The following is a 14254-nucleotide window of genomic DNA, read 5'->3' on the forward strand; positions in this document are numbered from 1 at the left end:
ATTTTTATTTTATGACAATACAATTAATAATAATAATAAATATAAATTATTCATTATTTACATATTATTTGTGATTATTTTTTAATTTGTCACAAAACTATCACACTGCTTTTTTTGTCAATACTAAAACCCAAACATAATTTTACTATAATATTAAATAAAATTATCCTAAGTTAAGAAAAAATATTAAAAATAAATTTATATCACATAAATATAATATATCCTAAATCCTAAACTCTAAATCATAAACCTTAAACTTACTCATATATATAATTCTAAAAAAATTATATTTAAATAATATCATAAAAAAATCATCAACAATGTATGAGTGAGAATGTCAAAGTAAGGGACCATAATAACAAATTTCACATGGAGTCCAAGTAATCCTCGGCAATAATTGTGCTTTATTATGAATAAACACAAAAGATATTTCTTCAACATTCAAATTGTGAAAACATAACATTTCACACACAACAATAACAAAACACTTGCTATTGCCAGCAAAGGAAACAAAATTTCTCTCCTTAAAAAATAATAATAATAATGTATCTGGAGGGAATGTTGAAACTAAAGATTTTTTTTTTTAAATTACAAACATTTTTATATATTTTTAAAATAAAATAACTGTAACATTTTATTTAATACTTTTTAGATTTTTTTTTTCAAATTAAGGAAAAATGTATTGTTATTATAGAAATATATTTTTTAATTTACCTTTTTCTTAAATATATTTCAGTATTTTTTAAAAAAATTATAATTTTTTTGTGTGTCTTTTTTTTTTTAAAAATCAGTTGCACTTTATTTCATTCAACATTTTTAATTATCTATTGACACTAAACATAAGAAAAAAAAATCTGACTGTATTCCAAGAAATCCGAAGGAAATTTGAATGCATGGTTAGCTTAGTTTGAGTCGACAGATAATTTGTATAAATAAAGTTAAGTAAAATGGATAATAATAAGAAAGAAGATTACAATTTTATGCCCTCTCAACCCTTGATGTTTTAGTATTTATATTTTTAGTTCTATTGTTAGTTATAATAATTTTTTGTAAAAGTTTAATGATAAACTATAAAATCACTGAAACAACTTGGAGATGTTCCTTTTTCTCTTCTCACAGATGGAGAGAAACAAATACCATTGGAGAGCAGCTTTTTGATCCAAGACTATTTCAGAGGAGGGATGCAAAATACAGAAGCTGCACAAACTTAAAGATGCTAGGTTACACAGTAAATATGAAGAAAGAAAATGACAAACTATGCAAGACAACTGATTTTACCCATCAAACAAGTTGTTCTATTTTTTAGTTTTTAAAAATTAAAATCAGTTTTTGAAAATGGAAATCATGCATACTGCAATTTTTATTTTTTGGTATAAGCATAACTATGGCCAATAATAACATTACTTTTAAGGCTAAAGTTGTTTTATTCTTTTCATAAGACAATTGAAATGTAATGAAAACAGTAGTATCAATCTGAGAGAAGTCAACTGCATTTGTTGCAGTGACCTCTTTGATAAATACAACTCTTGAACAGTGACAGAAAGTGGAAAGGAGAATACCTTGCTTACATTTATGACACATGTAAAAAAGAAATGATAAGAATAGAGGCTACTAAGTTCATATGTAGGGAAATGATGATTGCTCTGAATGTTTCAATTTCAAAGACTGTAATTACTTTAGCTCTATCTTCCCTTTTGACGGCCATGTTCTGATTTCTTGCTTCTTGCCCTTTGTATGTTATTCTTAGAATCCAAGTCCAACTTGCTGCTTGACATTCTCCCTTCTTTGGCTACCCTTAACTTTTCTGACCCTATCTCTTCACTGTCTTCTCTTATAACCATCTTTCTTTCCAAGTCCAATGCTAACTTAGCATCTGATTGTTTAGCTTTGTGTTGACCCTTTTCTCTATCTTCAGCATGAGAGGTTCTTCTTGTGACTTCTTCTCTGTTGAATTCTTCTTTGTTTATTAAAGACCGTTTGCCATGACCATCTCTAGTTGCTGGTCTCTTTTTTGCTCCTAGAAGTAGATCATGTGATTTTTGCAGCTTGGAACTAGTGGTTTCCATAGAATCTTTTTCTTGTTCAAAGTAGAGGAGCTGAACCACAGTTCTTAATGGCAGAAATTCATTTTTTACTGCATGTGCACGCACTTCTGGGGTCAGTCTTTGGCACTCCAGAATCCCACACAAACGCTTTTTGTCTGCCTTACTCAGGTCAGGATGCACCTGTGTATGCATTGAACATAACTCACATTATGCATGCACCATAATAAGAACCAAATCCCCCAAAATATAAAAGTTGATCCTTAAATTAAAATTAACTTATATATAAACCAACATAAACTTTTGAAAAATCAAAATCAGATAGTTTTTATAAATTAGTTTGCACATAAACTAATTTTAGCTAATGAGATAAACTTAATTCATTTTACTATTTATTTTTTCTGTAAGTGTTGATTGATAAATTTATCCAAACTTAACCTATATGTTTAAAGCTAATTTAGTAATTTTAGTGTTTTGATGTGAAAAGTCTGTGTTAGTGTATAAAGTTGGCATCTAAAGGTGAGTACTGAAATGTTGAGCATTTGTATCGTATCAAATAAAAAAAAGCTTAGACATTGTTATCTATGGCATGGAAATTCACCTTCAGATAGATGTTGATAGCCTGGTAAAGATCATCATGCTCTAATCGGCCAATAGCTGGCACAGTTTCAGCCAGAGAGACAAACTTTGAAACTGGCATATTATCATCCCTTGCCACCACTTGAAGATAGGAATCAATGAGCTTACCAACATTTCTGATTGATTTTAACAGGTGCCTGTTATCCACAGCACCAGGGTAGATTCTTTTCCAAAATTTCAAGAAACTTTCCAACACTGCTAGAACTAACTCAGTGTCATAAAATTTTTGGTCCAATGAGGATGTTGAAGGATAAAGCAGGTCACTCACTGTTGCCTCCTCAAACTGTATACTGGCTCTCTTCACCAGTTCAGTTTTTGTCACAGGAGAGACACCAAGAGGGCTTGAAATGCTGAGGAGCCTTAACAAGAAGCCAGCTGAAACTGACCCTCTATCTGCTGGAATCATGCTCACAATTGCCTCCAGAATTTTTCGGTTACTCGCTTTGGATTCTTCTGTTATAGCTGCAGAGCCGAGTGAATTTTTAAGCTTTGTGATGCCAGGAAGCCACTTACAAGCATAGACATGCAAAGCTTCACCAATAAGCTGTGATGGGAGCACATATGTTGATCTAATAGCCATTATTATGCATCTGAAAAGATCTATGTTAAGATCAGACACATCCTCAGTCCACCAATCCTTTGGGACTGAATGATGCTGCTTTCTAGTATAACCAGGCCTTGTGTAGGTGTAGGACCATTGGACCTGCACATATTCATCCTTGTTAAACAAAAAAAAATGTATCGAGTATCAATCATGTGAAAATAAAATATGGTCTCAGTTCTTGACCTGTGGAGGGGGTGTAAGAATTTTCTCAATAATTGAATCAATGCATTTTCTTGTTATGCCAAGATTCTCGGACCACTCCGGTAACTTGTCAGTGGCCTGCAGTGCTGCAATAGAGTCCTTCCATCCTTCAAGAATGCATGAACTGAAGAAAGCCTCAAGTTTGCCTACAAAGTTTCCCTTCTCTAAGGACTCATTCATTTGTAGGAGCTTAGCGGCACAGAGTGAAGGTACAAAGTTATGAGCACTGATGTTGATTGAAACTCCATAGCAGAACTTAGCACAGAGTTCAAAAGCATCTGCACCTCCAGGCATATCATGAAGCTCTAGCGGAACATTCTCAGAATCACTAGAATCTGAGCAAAGTCTTTGTAGAAGGCCACATTTTGGAAGAAGCGAAGACTGCAGCCAGCAAAAATAGAATTGTAGATTAACAAATATTGAGTTACTATTATCTTTTTTCACACATCGCACTCAATCTAATTCTTATACCTTGTGTAGCAGATAAGTAGTTTCATTGATTTTTATTACAAGGTCAGCTTGCACATCTGAAACCACACTCCTGCATTTATGACATGTTAATACATGTTAGTTTGTGCAAACATAAATAGAGGGAGAATAGGTTGTATGCCACTCTTGGACCAAAGCTCGATAAAAATACCTGGTAGCTTGTTCAGTGTAGAAAGTATCAGGCCTTGTACCAAGTTTCATGAACTTCATATCTACTTATTGTGATCTATACCCAATGGTCAAGAAAAATCTCTACTTGAAAGCCTGATCAAGTTCTGAATACCACAACTTTACTACAGATCCCATAAAGTAAAGGATAAGATACCGTGCTTAATTAATTGAACATAAAGAGAGAGAGAGAGAGAGAGAGAGAACAACAACACGTATTTTATAAGAAATCCCTTTTCGTTGCATGAGTCAAAAGGGTCATGTAGTAGTTGCAAACTTGAAGACATGGTGAACAAATATGCTTACTCGAATTATATCATGGTTCTGGTTCATGATTATGCGACACTCATACTAAGAGGTGGAGGAGAGGGTGAAGAAATCACTATAGATGAAGGTTATAAAGATCGGGACACGAACTCACTTGATACCATGTCCTCTCCATACTACTATGTGAAGAAAAATCCAGAAAATACATGACGAGAAAAGATATGCAAGAAACCTTACCTCAACTTTCATATAACAATGCCCTCACAACCTCATTTATTTGCGTATAACTCTGCAAGAACTTCAAGTTATAGATGTGGTGTCCTCATCTACAGATTAAAGGAAAGAAGAAACAATCAAATCCATTTTTTTCCTACATGCACTGAGAAAGAGTATGCAGAACAGTAACTGTATAGAGAAGTACTTATGCTAGCTAGATGCGATGCATTGATGCAGAACAGTAACAGTGAGAGAAGTACTTATGCTAGATGACATGCATTGATGCAAATTTGTCTCTACTCTAGTGCCTTTGGAAACTACTTCCAAATTCATGCTAAATTAAGCAGGTGAAACTAATGATTAAAATTAGGTGGGTGTCGATACTCTACATGAGTTAAACCAGATTTCAAATTTTTATGCTCACCGCGCCAGGTCCAGACATGCAACAACTGATAAGAAACTGAAGAACTTTAAAATTTGAGTACTGATGAATGCGTGATGACTTATTATTACGCTATGCAACTCCTCTGAAGAGTGTTGTTCAAATTTTGAGAAAGGAAAACCTATATCAGCAAGAGAAGAACAAGGAAACTAATATTGGAAAATACTAATATCAATGTCCCAATGACTGCTACTTAAGCCCCTGTACTTGCAGCTGTGCTAACAAAGTAGTATCCATTTGATTTTGATTAGAAGTGAAGTTTCTTTGTCCTGTTTCTACCTTAATAGTTATAGCACATGGTTGTTCAAGAGCTTTGTCTCTAAGGTGATAACTTGATATGTTAAAAAGCCACCCTCTATTATAAGTTATACATTCCATTTGGGCAAATATTCAAAGATCTTAAAGGGATTTGTACCAAACTCTTTAATTATGTCTGCATATATTATTTTCTGAGAAATCATATTGGACAAAGCAACAACATGATTTAAACTTGACTTAAATTATTGCACATATCAGCATCTTTTTCCTACTGAAAATATCTCCAATGCTTATTGGAAAAGGTAAAAAGTAAAAACTCAGTAACTACTCTAAAGTATAATGCAGCGAACAGCATAAATTTCGAACTTTCCTACAAATGCAGAGCTGTATTACATGTATAGCTTAGAAAACAAGTGTGGATAAATATCTAGAACAAATACTTGGTTGCACTGCTCCATTTGATTTTGGAGAAGAAAATCACCCTTACATCCAAAACCAACTTTAGGAGTTTCTTGTTGGACAAATCCGCAAGGTGAATCTCCTAACTGATGCATACCAACTTTTATTTTGGTGTCAGACCCTGGTATGACACTTTGGATACCGACCTATCCGAATCAAGCTACATTGAATCTCCCAACTGATGCATAACCATTTCATTACCTTACTAATGTTCCTAGACTTTTTCTTTTCTGGTATTCTAGAGGAAATCTGGCACGAGTAGTTTGTAATCGTATGGTAAACATTGGTAAGCAATAACAAAAACATAAGTAACAAAGTAAAGATATAAAATTATTGCCTTTTAGACTCCTCTTAACAGTACATATTGCCCCCATTCTCAAATAAATCTCACTTCAGCAAAAAAAAATTGTTCCAAATGATCTTTTGTTTTTCACTGCCAAGAAAACATTTGTTTCCTTTTTTTTCTCACCAAAATTTCCTTTTCCCTCCAAGAGCATAAATTAACAGCACATGCTTTCAAGAAAATGACAATTCTGTCCTGTTTTGCCTTTTTATGTAGTTTTTAGAACAATTATTCGTTTCCTTGATCCTTGTACAGTACTCTAAAGTGACACTAACTTGAAAATGGGGGAGTATAATAAATCCAATCTCATTGGTAAAAAAGTTAGTAATTGTGCGAATCCACAATGAAAAAAATGACAGAAGCAATTACATATAATATGCTGAGAGACTCTTCTAGTTGGATATTTTCATTATTTTGTGTACTGAATGAATACTAAACCAACCCACCCAAAAATTATATATGAAGAAAAAAGCAGCAGCATCGAAAAAGACAACTTTATACAACAAAACATACATGTTTTACGGTGATAGATGGCGCCTGTGTTTTATAGTTAAAAATTAACTAGTACGTGAGACCAAAAAAAATATACAACAGCTTTAAAAGTGCCTCCCTGTTGGATCGTAAGGGTAAATAAATCCAAAGCAAATATGGACCAATACACACAGCTACCTTTTCAGAAAAAAACTTTTGATTCCATATATACAAGGATGCATGATTATGTTAAGAAAATACTGGTATGGAAATCCGAGAGACTGATGCATCAATCAAATGTGACCACTGACCAATAGCTTCCTAAGATAATACAAATGATCCATGCATAATTTTTGTGAGGCTACCTTGCTCAGTCGCTTTCATTGTGCATCCAAAGAACTTACATATATATAAACTATCATAGACCTTTTTTTTCTATTGAAAATTATAATTGTTCAGCATTGGTCCTTATCCAAAGTTCGGTCTTCTCAATTATCCTACCCTTTATAAAGTACATATGAACCAAGAAAGAAGGACGACAACTTTTTCTTTCTTCCATTATTTCTCTATTTCTTCCAACTTTGTTCATATAATGGCTGAAAGAGCTCAGCATTATTAATTTCATAAAGGTAACTCTTTAGGCAGGTTTCATATAATATAAGGGAATTAAAGAAGAACTTATATACAATGCTTCTCAAAGTTGAGGATATGATACATTAGTGCTATTTCTGTGAGGCCTTTTTCCACCGTTCATTTGTTAAAATCTGGCATAGAATTTGGTCTGTGCTTTCGCAGACAAGTGGAGGCAAAGCAAAAAGCACGGTGTTTGTAGAACAGCACCTATTGCTTTCAACAAGACACAAAAAAAAGGGCTTCATGTTTTTTTCTTCCAAATAATATGGCATCAGAATCTCACAAGGCACTATTTTCTTAGAGGTAATAACTCTCACAGATCCCAATTTCATGATCACCGCCAAAATTCAGAAAGTGTATAGTTCATTTCAGCTACCTTTGCTCAACACAGAACCAATGACATCCCCTATTTGATTCTTGGGTGGCATTTAGCTAATTATGTGGCTCTTCTCATCTCCAATTGATAAAATCTCTCTCTACCAGTCACTCTCCTCTCACCCTTCACAAGAAGATTTTACCACTTCCTTTTTGTCTTTTTTCTCTTGGAATTTTTTAAGCAAACAGAACCTAATGCATGCTGCTTTTTCAGAAAAACAAATTTCTGTCTGACAAAAGTGCTCTTCATCTGTATATATAACAGAATGAAAAAGGCTTTTAACTGGTTGTGAAGTGGTAAGTCAAACAGAAATGCTTTAATCAAAATTGCTCCCTACTCCCTAGTTATCTTCCTATGCTTTCACAATTAGGCCTCTCATCACAGTACTAAACAAATGCATTGGAAATGTTCAAAGAAATTTAAAAAGTAAAGAAAGCAGAAAACATACCCGTGAACACATCATTGATGTTACTTGAATGATAGGAACCAGAGAAAAGCATTCACAACTGAAAAAGCTGCTGTTCCGAAGTAACTGTACAAAATGAAGAAAGTAGATGATGCAGAAGCATCAGTTTTTGAAGTAAAGGCAGAGTAGAGATATGTGGTGGCCTAAAGTCAGAAACAAGCATATATGCATGGACATGTGAAGCAGGAAAGCGAATGCTTTACTAGTTTCATGCAAGTAATCCTCAGAGACAAAGAAATAGAGAGAGGGTTAGGCTATAGCTGAAAAGCCTCGTGTAGAACCAACCAGGGAAGGCACCAACACCAACAGCAAGTGAAGAAAAACGAGTACCACAATGTCTCCTTACCAAGAGTGCTATAGAGTACAACATTGAAAAGAGAGAGATGGAGTGGTTCGTTGGAATTAGTCAACATAGTAATGCATCAAAAGCATGGCATGATATAGTCCTTTGAATAGCAAATAGAATGCAATAGAGAGAAGGAAAATTGAAAAAGAAGTCTTTCAGTCTTCACCTCAACAGCTTCAAAATTGGTGCTGTATGATTAAACCACAAAAAGCATGCAATGCAAGTGGGTTATGGCATTGGAGTGCTCTCCTATACTAATTGAAAAAGAAGCTTGTGTGGGGCCTAGTCTCAACATAGGTGAAAGATACACTGTGCATTCATCATCATGCTTCCCCCCACTAAACCTTTGGATATTCTTCTTCGATTAGGCCTATGCTTGGGCCACCCTTGTGTGCATGTTGCCCACGTGTCCATTTCTGTGCCGTTGTTACATCAACCCTGGTCAGATATTGCTCTGACTTCTCTCTTTTGCCTTCTTTTCAAGCCCAAACACAGACAAACGTTTCTCTATCTCATCCCTATTCCCTATTCCCTGTCACTGCTGCATCATTTTATTTTGGAAAAAACTTGCATCCATTTTTCTATCTCTTTAATTAGAATTCAAGTTTTATTTTAGTAATCTATCAATCTCTATGTTGGACTTGAGGCTGCTATAAGATATTAATGCATTAGGAAAAAACGCGTGTTCATTACTTTTTCACCATGCATTTAGATATGTATTATATAAATCCTTATTACACGTATTACTAAAATAAAATTACAATCTTAAATGAAAACTACAAACAACTTGTTAGATACGTTAACTGCACATGACCTTTATTTTTTCAGTTGAATAAATATTTTTAAGTAAATCTTCATAAATTTTAGGCAAAAACATTTAAGAGTAATTGTTAGTAAAGATAATCACTATAAGAAAAATTCATTTTAGCTGTGAACAAAAAGTGAGGGCTATAAAAAAAGAAGTCAATAGCAAGGGTGAAATCTACTCAAGTTGGATACAAAAATAAATATCAAATATTGCGTTCACACTAGAAACCTTTAACTCACACTAAAAATTATTAAAATAATAATAATAAGTTAGCGTCTAAAATGGGAACACAAAGTAGAGGCAATGAAAAAAATTAAGTGACAGAATAATATTAAGTCTAGAATGGAGACATAAAATGTCTGATAATGGTAAGGAGTACACTTCATAACCTTTCAATTATTTTTGTGAGGAAGTAGGAATTGAGCATCAATTAACAGCCCCATACACTCCACGAAAAATTGGAGTTAGTGAGAGAAGAAATAGATTTATAATGGAAATTAAGCAAAGTCAGGATGAAGTATTCATATGTTAGAAAAAATATGTAAAAGAAATACTTAAAAAGTTTCAGATGGAAGATTGCAAGGCAATGAGTGCCTATGAATCAAAAGGAGAAGTTGGTCAAAGAAGATGGATTTGCCAATGAAGTTGAATTCAGAAGCTTGATAGGATGTCTAACGTATTTTGACAACAACCAGACCTGACATTCTAAATGCAGTAAGCATTATAACCAGATTCATGCAATGTCCAAATGAGACTCACATGAGGACTGCAAAGAGAGTCATCAGATACATCAAGGGAATTTGAAACTTTGGAGTTAAGTTCTTGAAACATAAGGAGTTCAAGTTAAGTGATTTCTACGACAGTGATTGGGGAGGTTCAATTGATGACATGAAAAGTACACATGGATATTGTTTTAGCCTTGGATTAGGGATGTTTTCATGGAGCTCAAAGAAGCAAGAAAAAGTAGCTCAATCCACTGCTAAGGCAGAGTTTGTTGTTGTATTGACTATTGTGAATCAAGCTCTCTGGTTAAGGAAGATCCTGACTGATTTAAATCCTGACTAATTTAAGATAGAAGATTGGAGTTTGCAGTTCAAAAATCAAGAAGGAAGGTTAAATAATGTATTTTTTTGTAATTGCACGTAAATGCACGTAACTACATGTGACTTTTTATTTATTCTATTTCAATTGTTGAATAAATATTGTTAAGTAACTGCTCATAAACTTTAGGCAAAAACATTTAAGAGAAAGTTACTGCAAGTATTATAAATATAATTGTTAGCAAAGATAATGGATATCTTCTTCTGCTTTGTTCCACTTAATATATTTTTCGCCTCTGTTTTATTCCTTTTATTTTGTTGTCTACCTTTTATTCCTCGAGTGTTGATATATTAACAAAGTTAAAAGTAAAAACATACATTTCACATCTCAATAAATTAATATTTTATTCATTTCCATTTTATTTTTTAATTCAAAATATTATTATATTAATATAAGTATTTGTGAAATATATATGTTTTTCACTAGTCTTAAAAGAAATATTTTCCTTATTCCTCAACACCAACACAACTATTAAAAAACTTGTCCTTTTATATTTGGTTAATCATTCATGTGTGAAAGCTTCTTCTTTCTGGTCCTGTTCATTCACTCGTGCATGGAGTGTTGAGCTCCTCCATGGCCCCAGATGATTTTATTTCATGTCATGGACAAGGACAAGGGACCCCTCACCAATCCCTTCAGCTCAAAGAAGATGGGCTAACCATTATCAAAAAGTCTCTAATTACCACTAAGAAACACCAAGATAGAGGACACAAAAAAATTAATGCTTTGCTTTTGCTGTCAATCTTAACAGCTAGCAAGCAGAAGATGTATACCAACAACTGGGTTTAGCCAAACAAAACTAGTATTTATCAACATAGCCAATTAAGGACTGAACTTTTACTTCAAAAAATACAATATAAACCAACTTTTCTATAAACAAGAAACTCTTTATATGTTAATCAGAGAAACTCTTTTATATATTTGTTTCTTTACCTGCATAAACTAGTTTAAAAGTGCTAATGAAAATATCTTTAAAGAAGTAATTTCATTGTATGTATTTAGCTTTAAACATGTTTTTAGGTGTAATCTATTGAATGCGTCTGAAAGTAATGAAAAAGATAGATGTGGAGGAAAAAAGCTGAGGAATATCAGAAGAAAATGTATAAAGATGATGTGAAAGCAATATATTTGGTTGATTAATTGTTGGTCAAATCCAACCCAAATGATGGTATGACTAAGGGATCATGTTGATTGGCATGATGAAGTTGATGATCTGAATAACACATGATCATGATAATGGTGATCATTATCCTCAATTTCTTTTGAGTTTGTAAATAAGATGTTGTTATTGTCATACAATGTCCAAACCAATTTAAGAACCGACCATGTGACTTTCCATGAAGATTGTCAGTAATTTTTGTTTCTTTATTATGCATGCACCACTTTAATTGATGTGCTTTTCTTTTCTTTCTAAACTTCCTCAGATTATATATACATACACTTTTCATTTTCATTTGTAAAATACGCATTACAAACAAATTATCAAATAGAAGAAAAAAATATTTTTAAATTAGTTTTTATTATTGTTAAATAATTTTTAAATTGATATGTAATTAACTATCAAGGTTTTAACTACCAATTATTTAGATTCTAAGTTTGGTACCAAAAACTTTTGATTGTTAATTAAATATCAATTTAGAAACTATTTAATAATAATATAAACTAATTTAAAATCCAAAAAATTATTTAGTTCCTAAAATAGTCTCTAATTTAGTCACTATAGCAATTAATTATTTTTTGTCTGTGTAAAATTGATTTCTATTATATGATGTTCTTGTAGTGAGTGTTTAGGATTTAGAATTTAAGATTTCTAACTGGTTAAATGTTTTTTTCTATTTTTTTAATTTATAATAAATGCTCAAACTTCTTAAATTAGTGAAATAGTGAGGTTTAGATTTACACTTTAATTAGTACGTTAATAATACTAATGCAGTTCCAGCTGTCTTCCTCTCACATCTTTCATTTTTTTATCCTTCATGTTTTGAGAAAACCCTTCTTTTATTCAAAAAGATTTTCTCAAGAAGAACTTCGTTATAAATTGTTTTAAACAGAAAATAAATTAATCTAAACCCTTATTAAAGTAATTTATGCACAGTCCTCAGCACTGGTTTTTGAAATTGACAATTATTATTATTATATATTCACTAAAAGGAAACTTATAACTTTTTTGTTACATCAATTATTGTTGTTATTATGAGATGTTAAAACAAATCGATGAGATCGAATGCTTTTAGCCTTTTAGAACAGCTTCATGCTTCCATATCTTCTGGTTTAGGTCTCTTTTTTTTCATTTTTTTTTTTGGATTCATTATCTCATTTTATATCACCATTTCCCACTTCATTATTTTTTATTTTACCCACGCGGCTTCTCTAACGTATAATAACTTTCATAATCATCATTCTTATTATTATTATTATTTAAATAAGTGATAATTGATTATAAATATACTATAACTCATTAAATAAAAATAAATGTTAAAAGAGAAAAAATAATTAATTATCATAATGAACTAAATTATATAATATTTTAAAAATTAAAAAAGTTATTTGTATATAAAATAGTTTCAAATAAATTAATTTTAAAATTATTATCTAATTAGTTATCAAGATTTTAGATATCAGCCACTTTATATTCAAATTTGCTAGTTAAAATTTGGTAGTTAATTAGATACCAATATAAAAATTATTTATTAATAATATAAATTACTTTAGATATTAATAATTTTTTTAGTTTCTATAATAATATTTAATTTAGTTAATATACTAATTAATTATTATTAATTATTTTTTCTAAATTTGATTTCTAGTTAATCATCTGCTTCGTTAATGCATAATGGTGGGGAAATAGATAGCTTAAAAATGATTATTTTCTATAATGATGCTATAGACATGTGTTTGACGCTTAAAAAATCTGATTATAGCAATTAATTATTGATTATTATGTGTATTTATGTGAAGTATGAATTTGAAACTTGACATTTAATTAATGGGTTGCTTTGGTAATTTGTGAAGATAGATATGGTGAGACATGGAAGAAGAATTAATATGAATAAGTGTGGTGAAGCTTTAGATAGATGCATGGTAGTAGTCAAATTCTACTTCATCATAATGGGTCCCACTACTTTTAACCAAATTAGGGTTCTTTTGATACCCATTTCAGCAGACAAGTACTTTAGTGCATAATAGAATGTTTGACAAGCTACAAACTAACTAATTATATTTTTTATTTATAAATAACTATTTCTTCAGACAATCACATCTTGTGCTTCTTTCAATGCTTCTATTTCAATTTATTCTAAATCTTGTGTTAGGTTTCATTTTTATTTATTTTTTTTATCAGTCTGAAATAATAAATAAAAAAAATAAGAATCACTTTAAGGGTGATTCAACCCTTATACATACAACTCCAAACAAAAAGAATATCTCATAACTCACTAAAGACTACTATAAGCAACATCACAATACCACCTACTCAAGCTAACAGTTGTTCATAATAAAAAACAGACAAGTTCTCAAGACACCAGCCAAAATAAGAAAAACAAGTATAATCACATTTGAAAGTTAACCAAGACCAAACTTTTAGTTGAACAAAGGAGAATATCTCTATATGATCAACCACTCCTCCTTTAAAGATGTACTTGTTCCGATGTCTCCAGATCTCTCCAATAACCGCAATCCAAATACTTCCCCAAGCACCATTAACATTTGTGTTAGGTTTCATGAGATGCTATTTTTAAAGAATTTCGTCATTTTAGTAGTTGGTTTCTTTTACGAAACTGTTTAACCTTTGATTACTTTTAGAATACATATAAATTAAGCCATTGAAAAAGTGGATAAAGTTTCTCAGAATTTTGTTCCATAGTAAAAGATCTCCGAAACATTTTATCTTAATTTGAATGTTATTAAGTAAATCAATTTTTTGAGT

The 14254-nt window shown here is 31.7% G+C and overlaps 1 protein-coding gene across 8 annotated transcripts; it reads right to left on the bottom strand.

The window, feature by feature from the left end:
* Positions 1-1404: 1404 nt before the first annotated feature.
* On the bottom strand, positions 1405-8739 carry LOC137832110 (BTB/POZ domain-containing protein At5g47800). Of its 8 annotated transcripts, none has more exons than XM_068640111.2 (8): positions 8587-8739; positions 8057-8140; positions 4648-4736; positions 4127-4268; positions 3958-4027; positions 3469-3867; positions 2644-3384; positions 1405-2225 (listed from the first exon to the last, which is right to left on the bottom strand). In XM_068640111.2, exons 4-8 carry the CDS (start codon positions 4183-4185, stop codon positions 1683-1685), a joined length of 1812 nt encoding a protein of 603 aa, XP_068496212.1. In that variant the 5' UTR covers positions 4186-4268; positions 4648-4736; positions 8057-8140; positions 8587-8739; the 3' UTR covers positions 1405-1682. The 8 variants fall into 8 exon arrangements, with proteins under 8 accessions (XP_068496212.1, XP_068496210.1, XP_068496216.1 ...); XM_068640109.2 differs by having other exon boundaries at positions 8421-8621; XM_068640115.2 differs by having other exon boundaries at positions 4127-4250; positions 8421-8589.
* Between the last annotated feature and the right edge of the window lie 5515 nt (positions 8740-14254).

This window comes from Phaseolus vulgaris, chromosome 6 (genome assembly GCF_051622355.1).
Source record: "Phaseolus vulgaris cultivar YP4 chromosome 6, ASM5162235v1, whole genome shotgun sequence".
Taxonomy (NCBI): domain Eukaryota; kingdom Viridiplantae; phylum Streptophyta; class Magnoliopsida; order Fabales; family Fabaceae; genus Phaseolus; species Phaseolus vulgaris.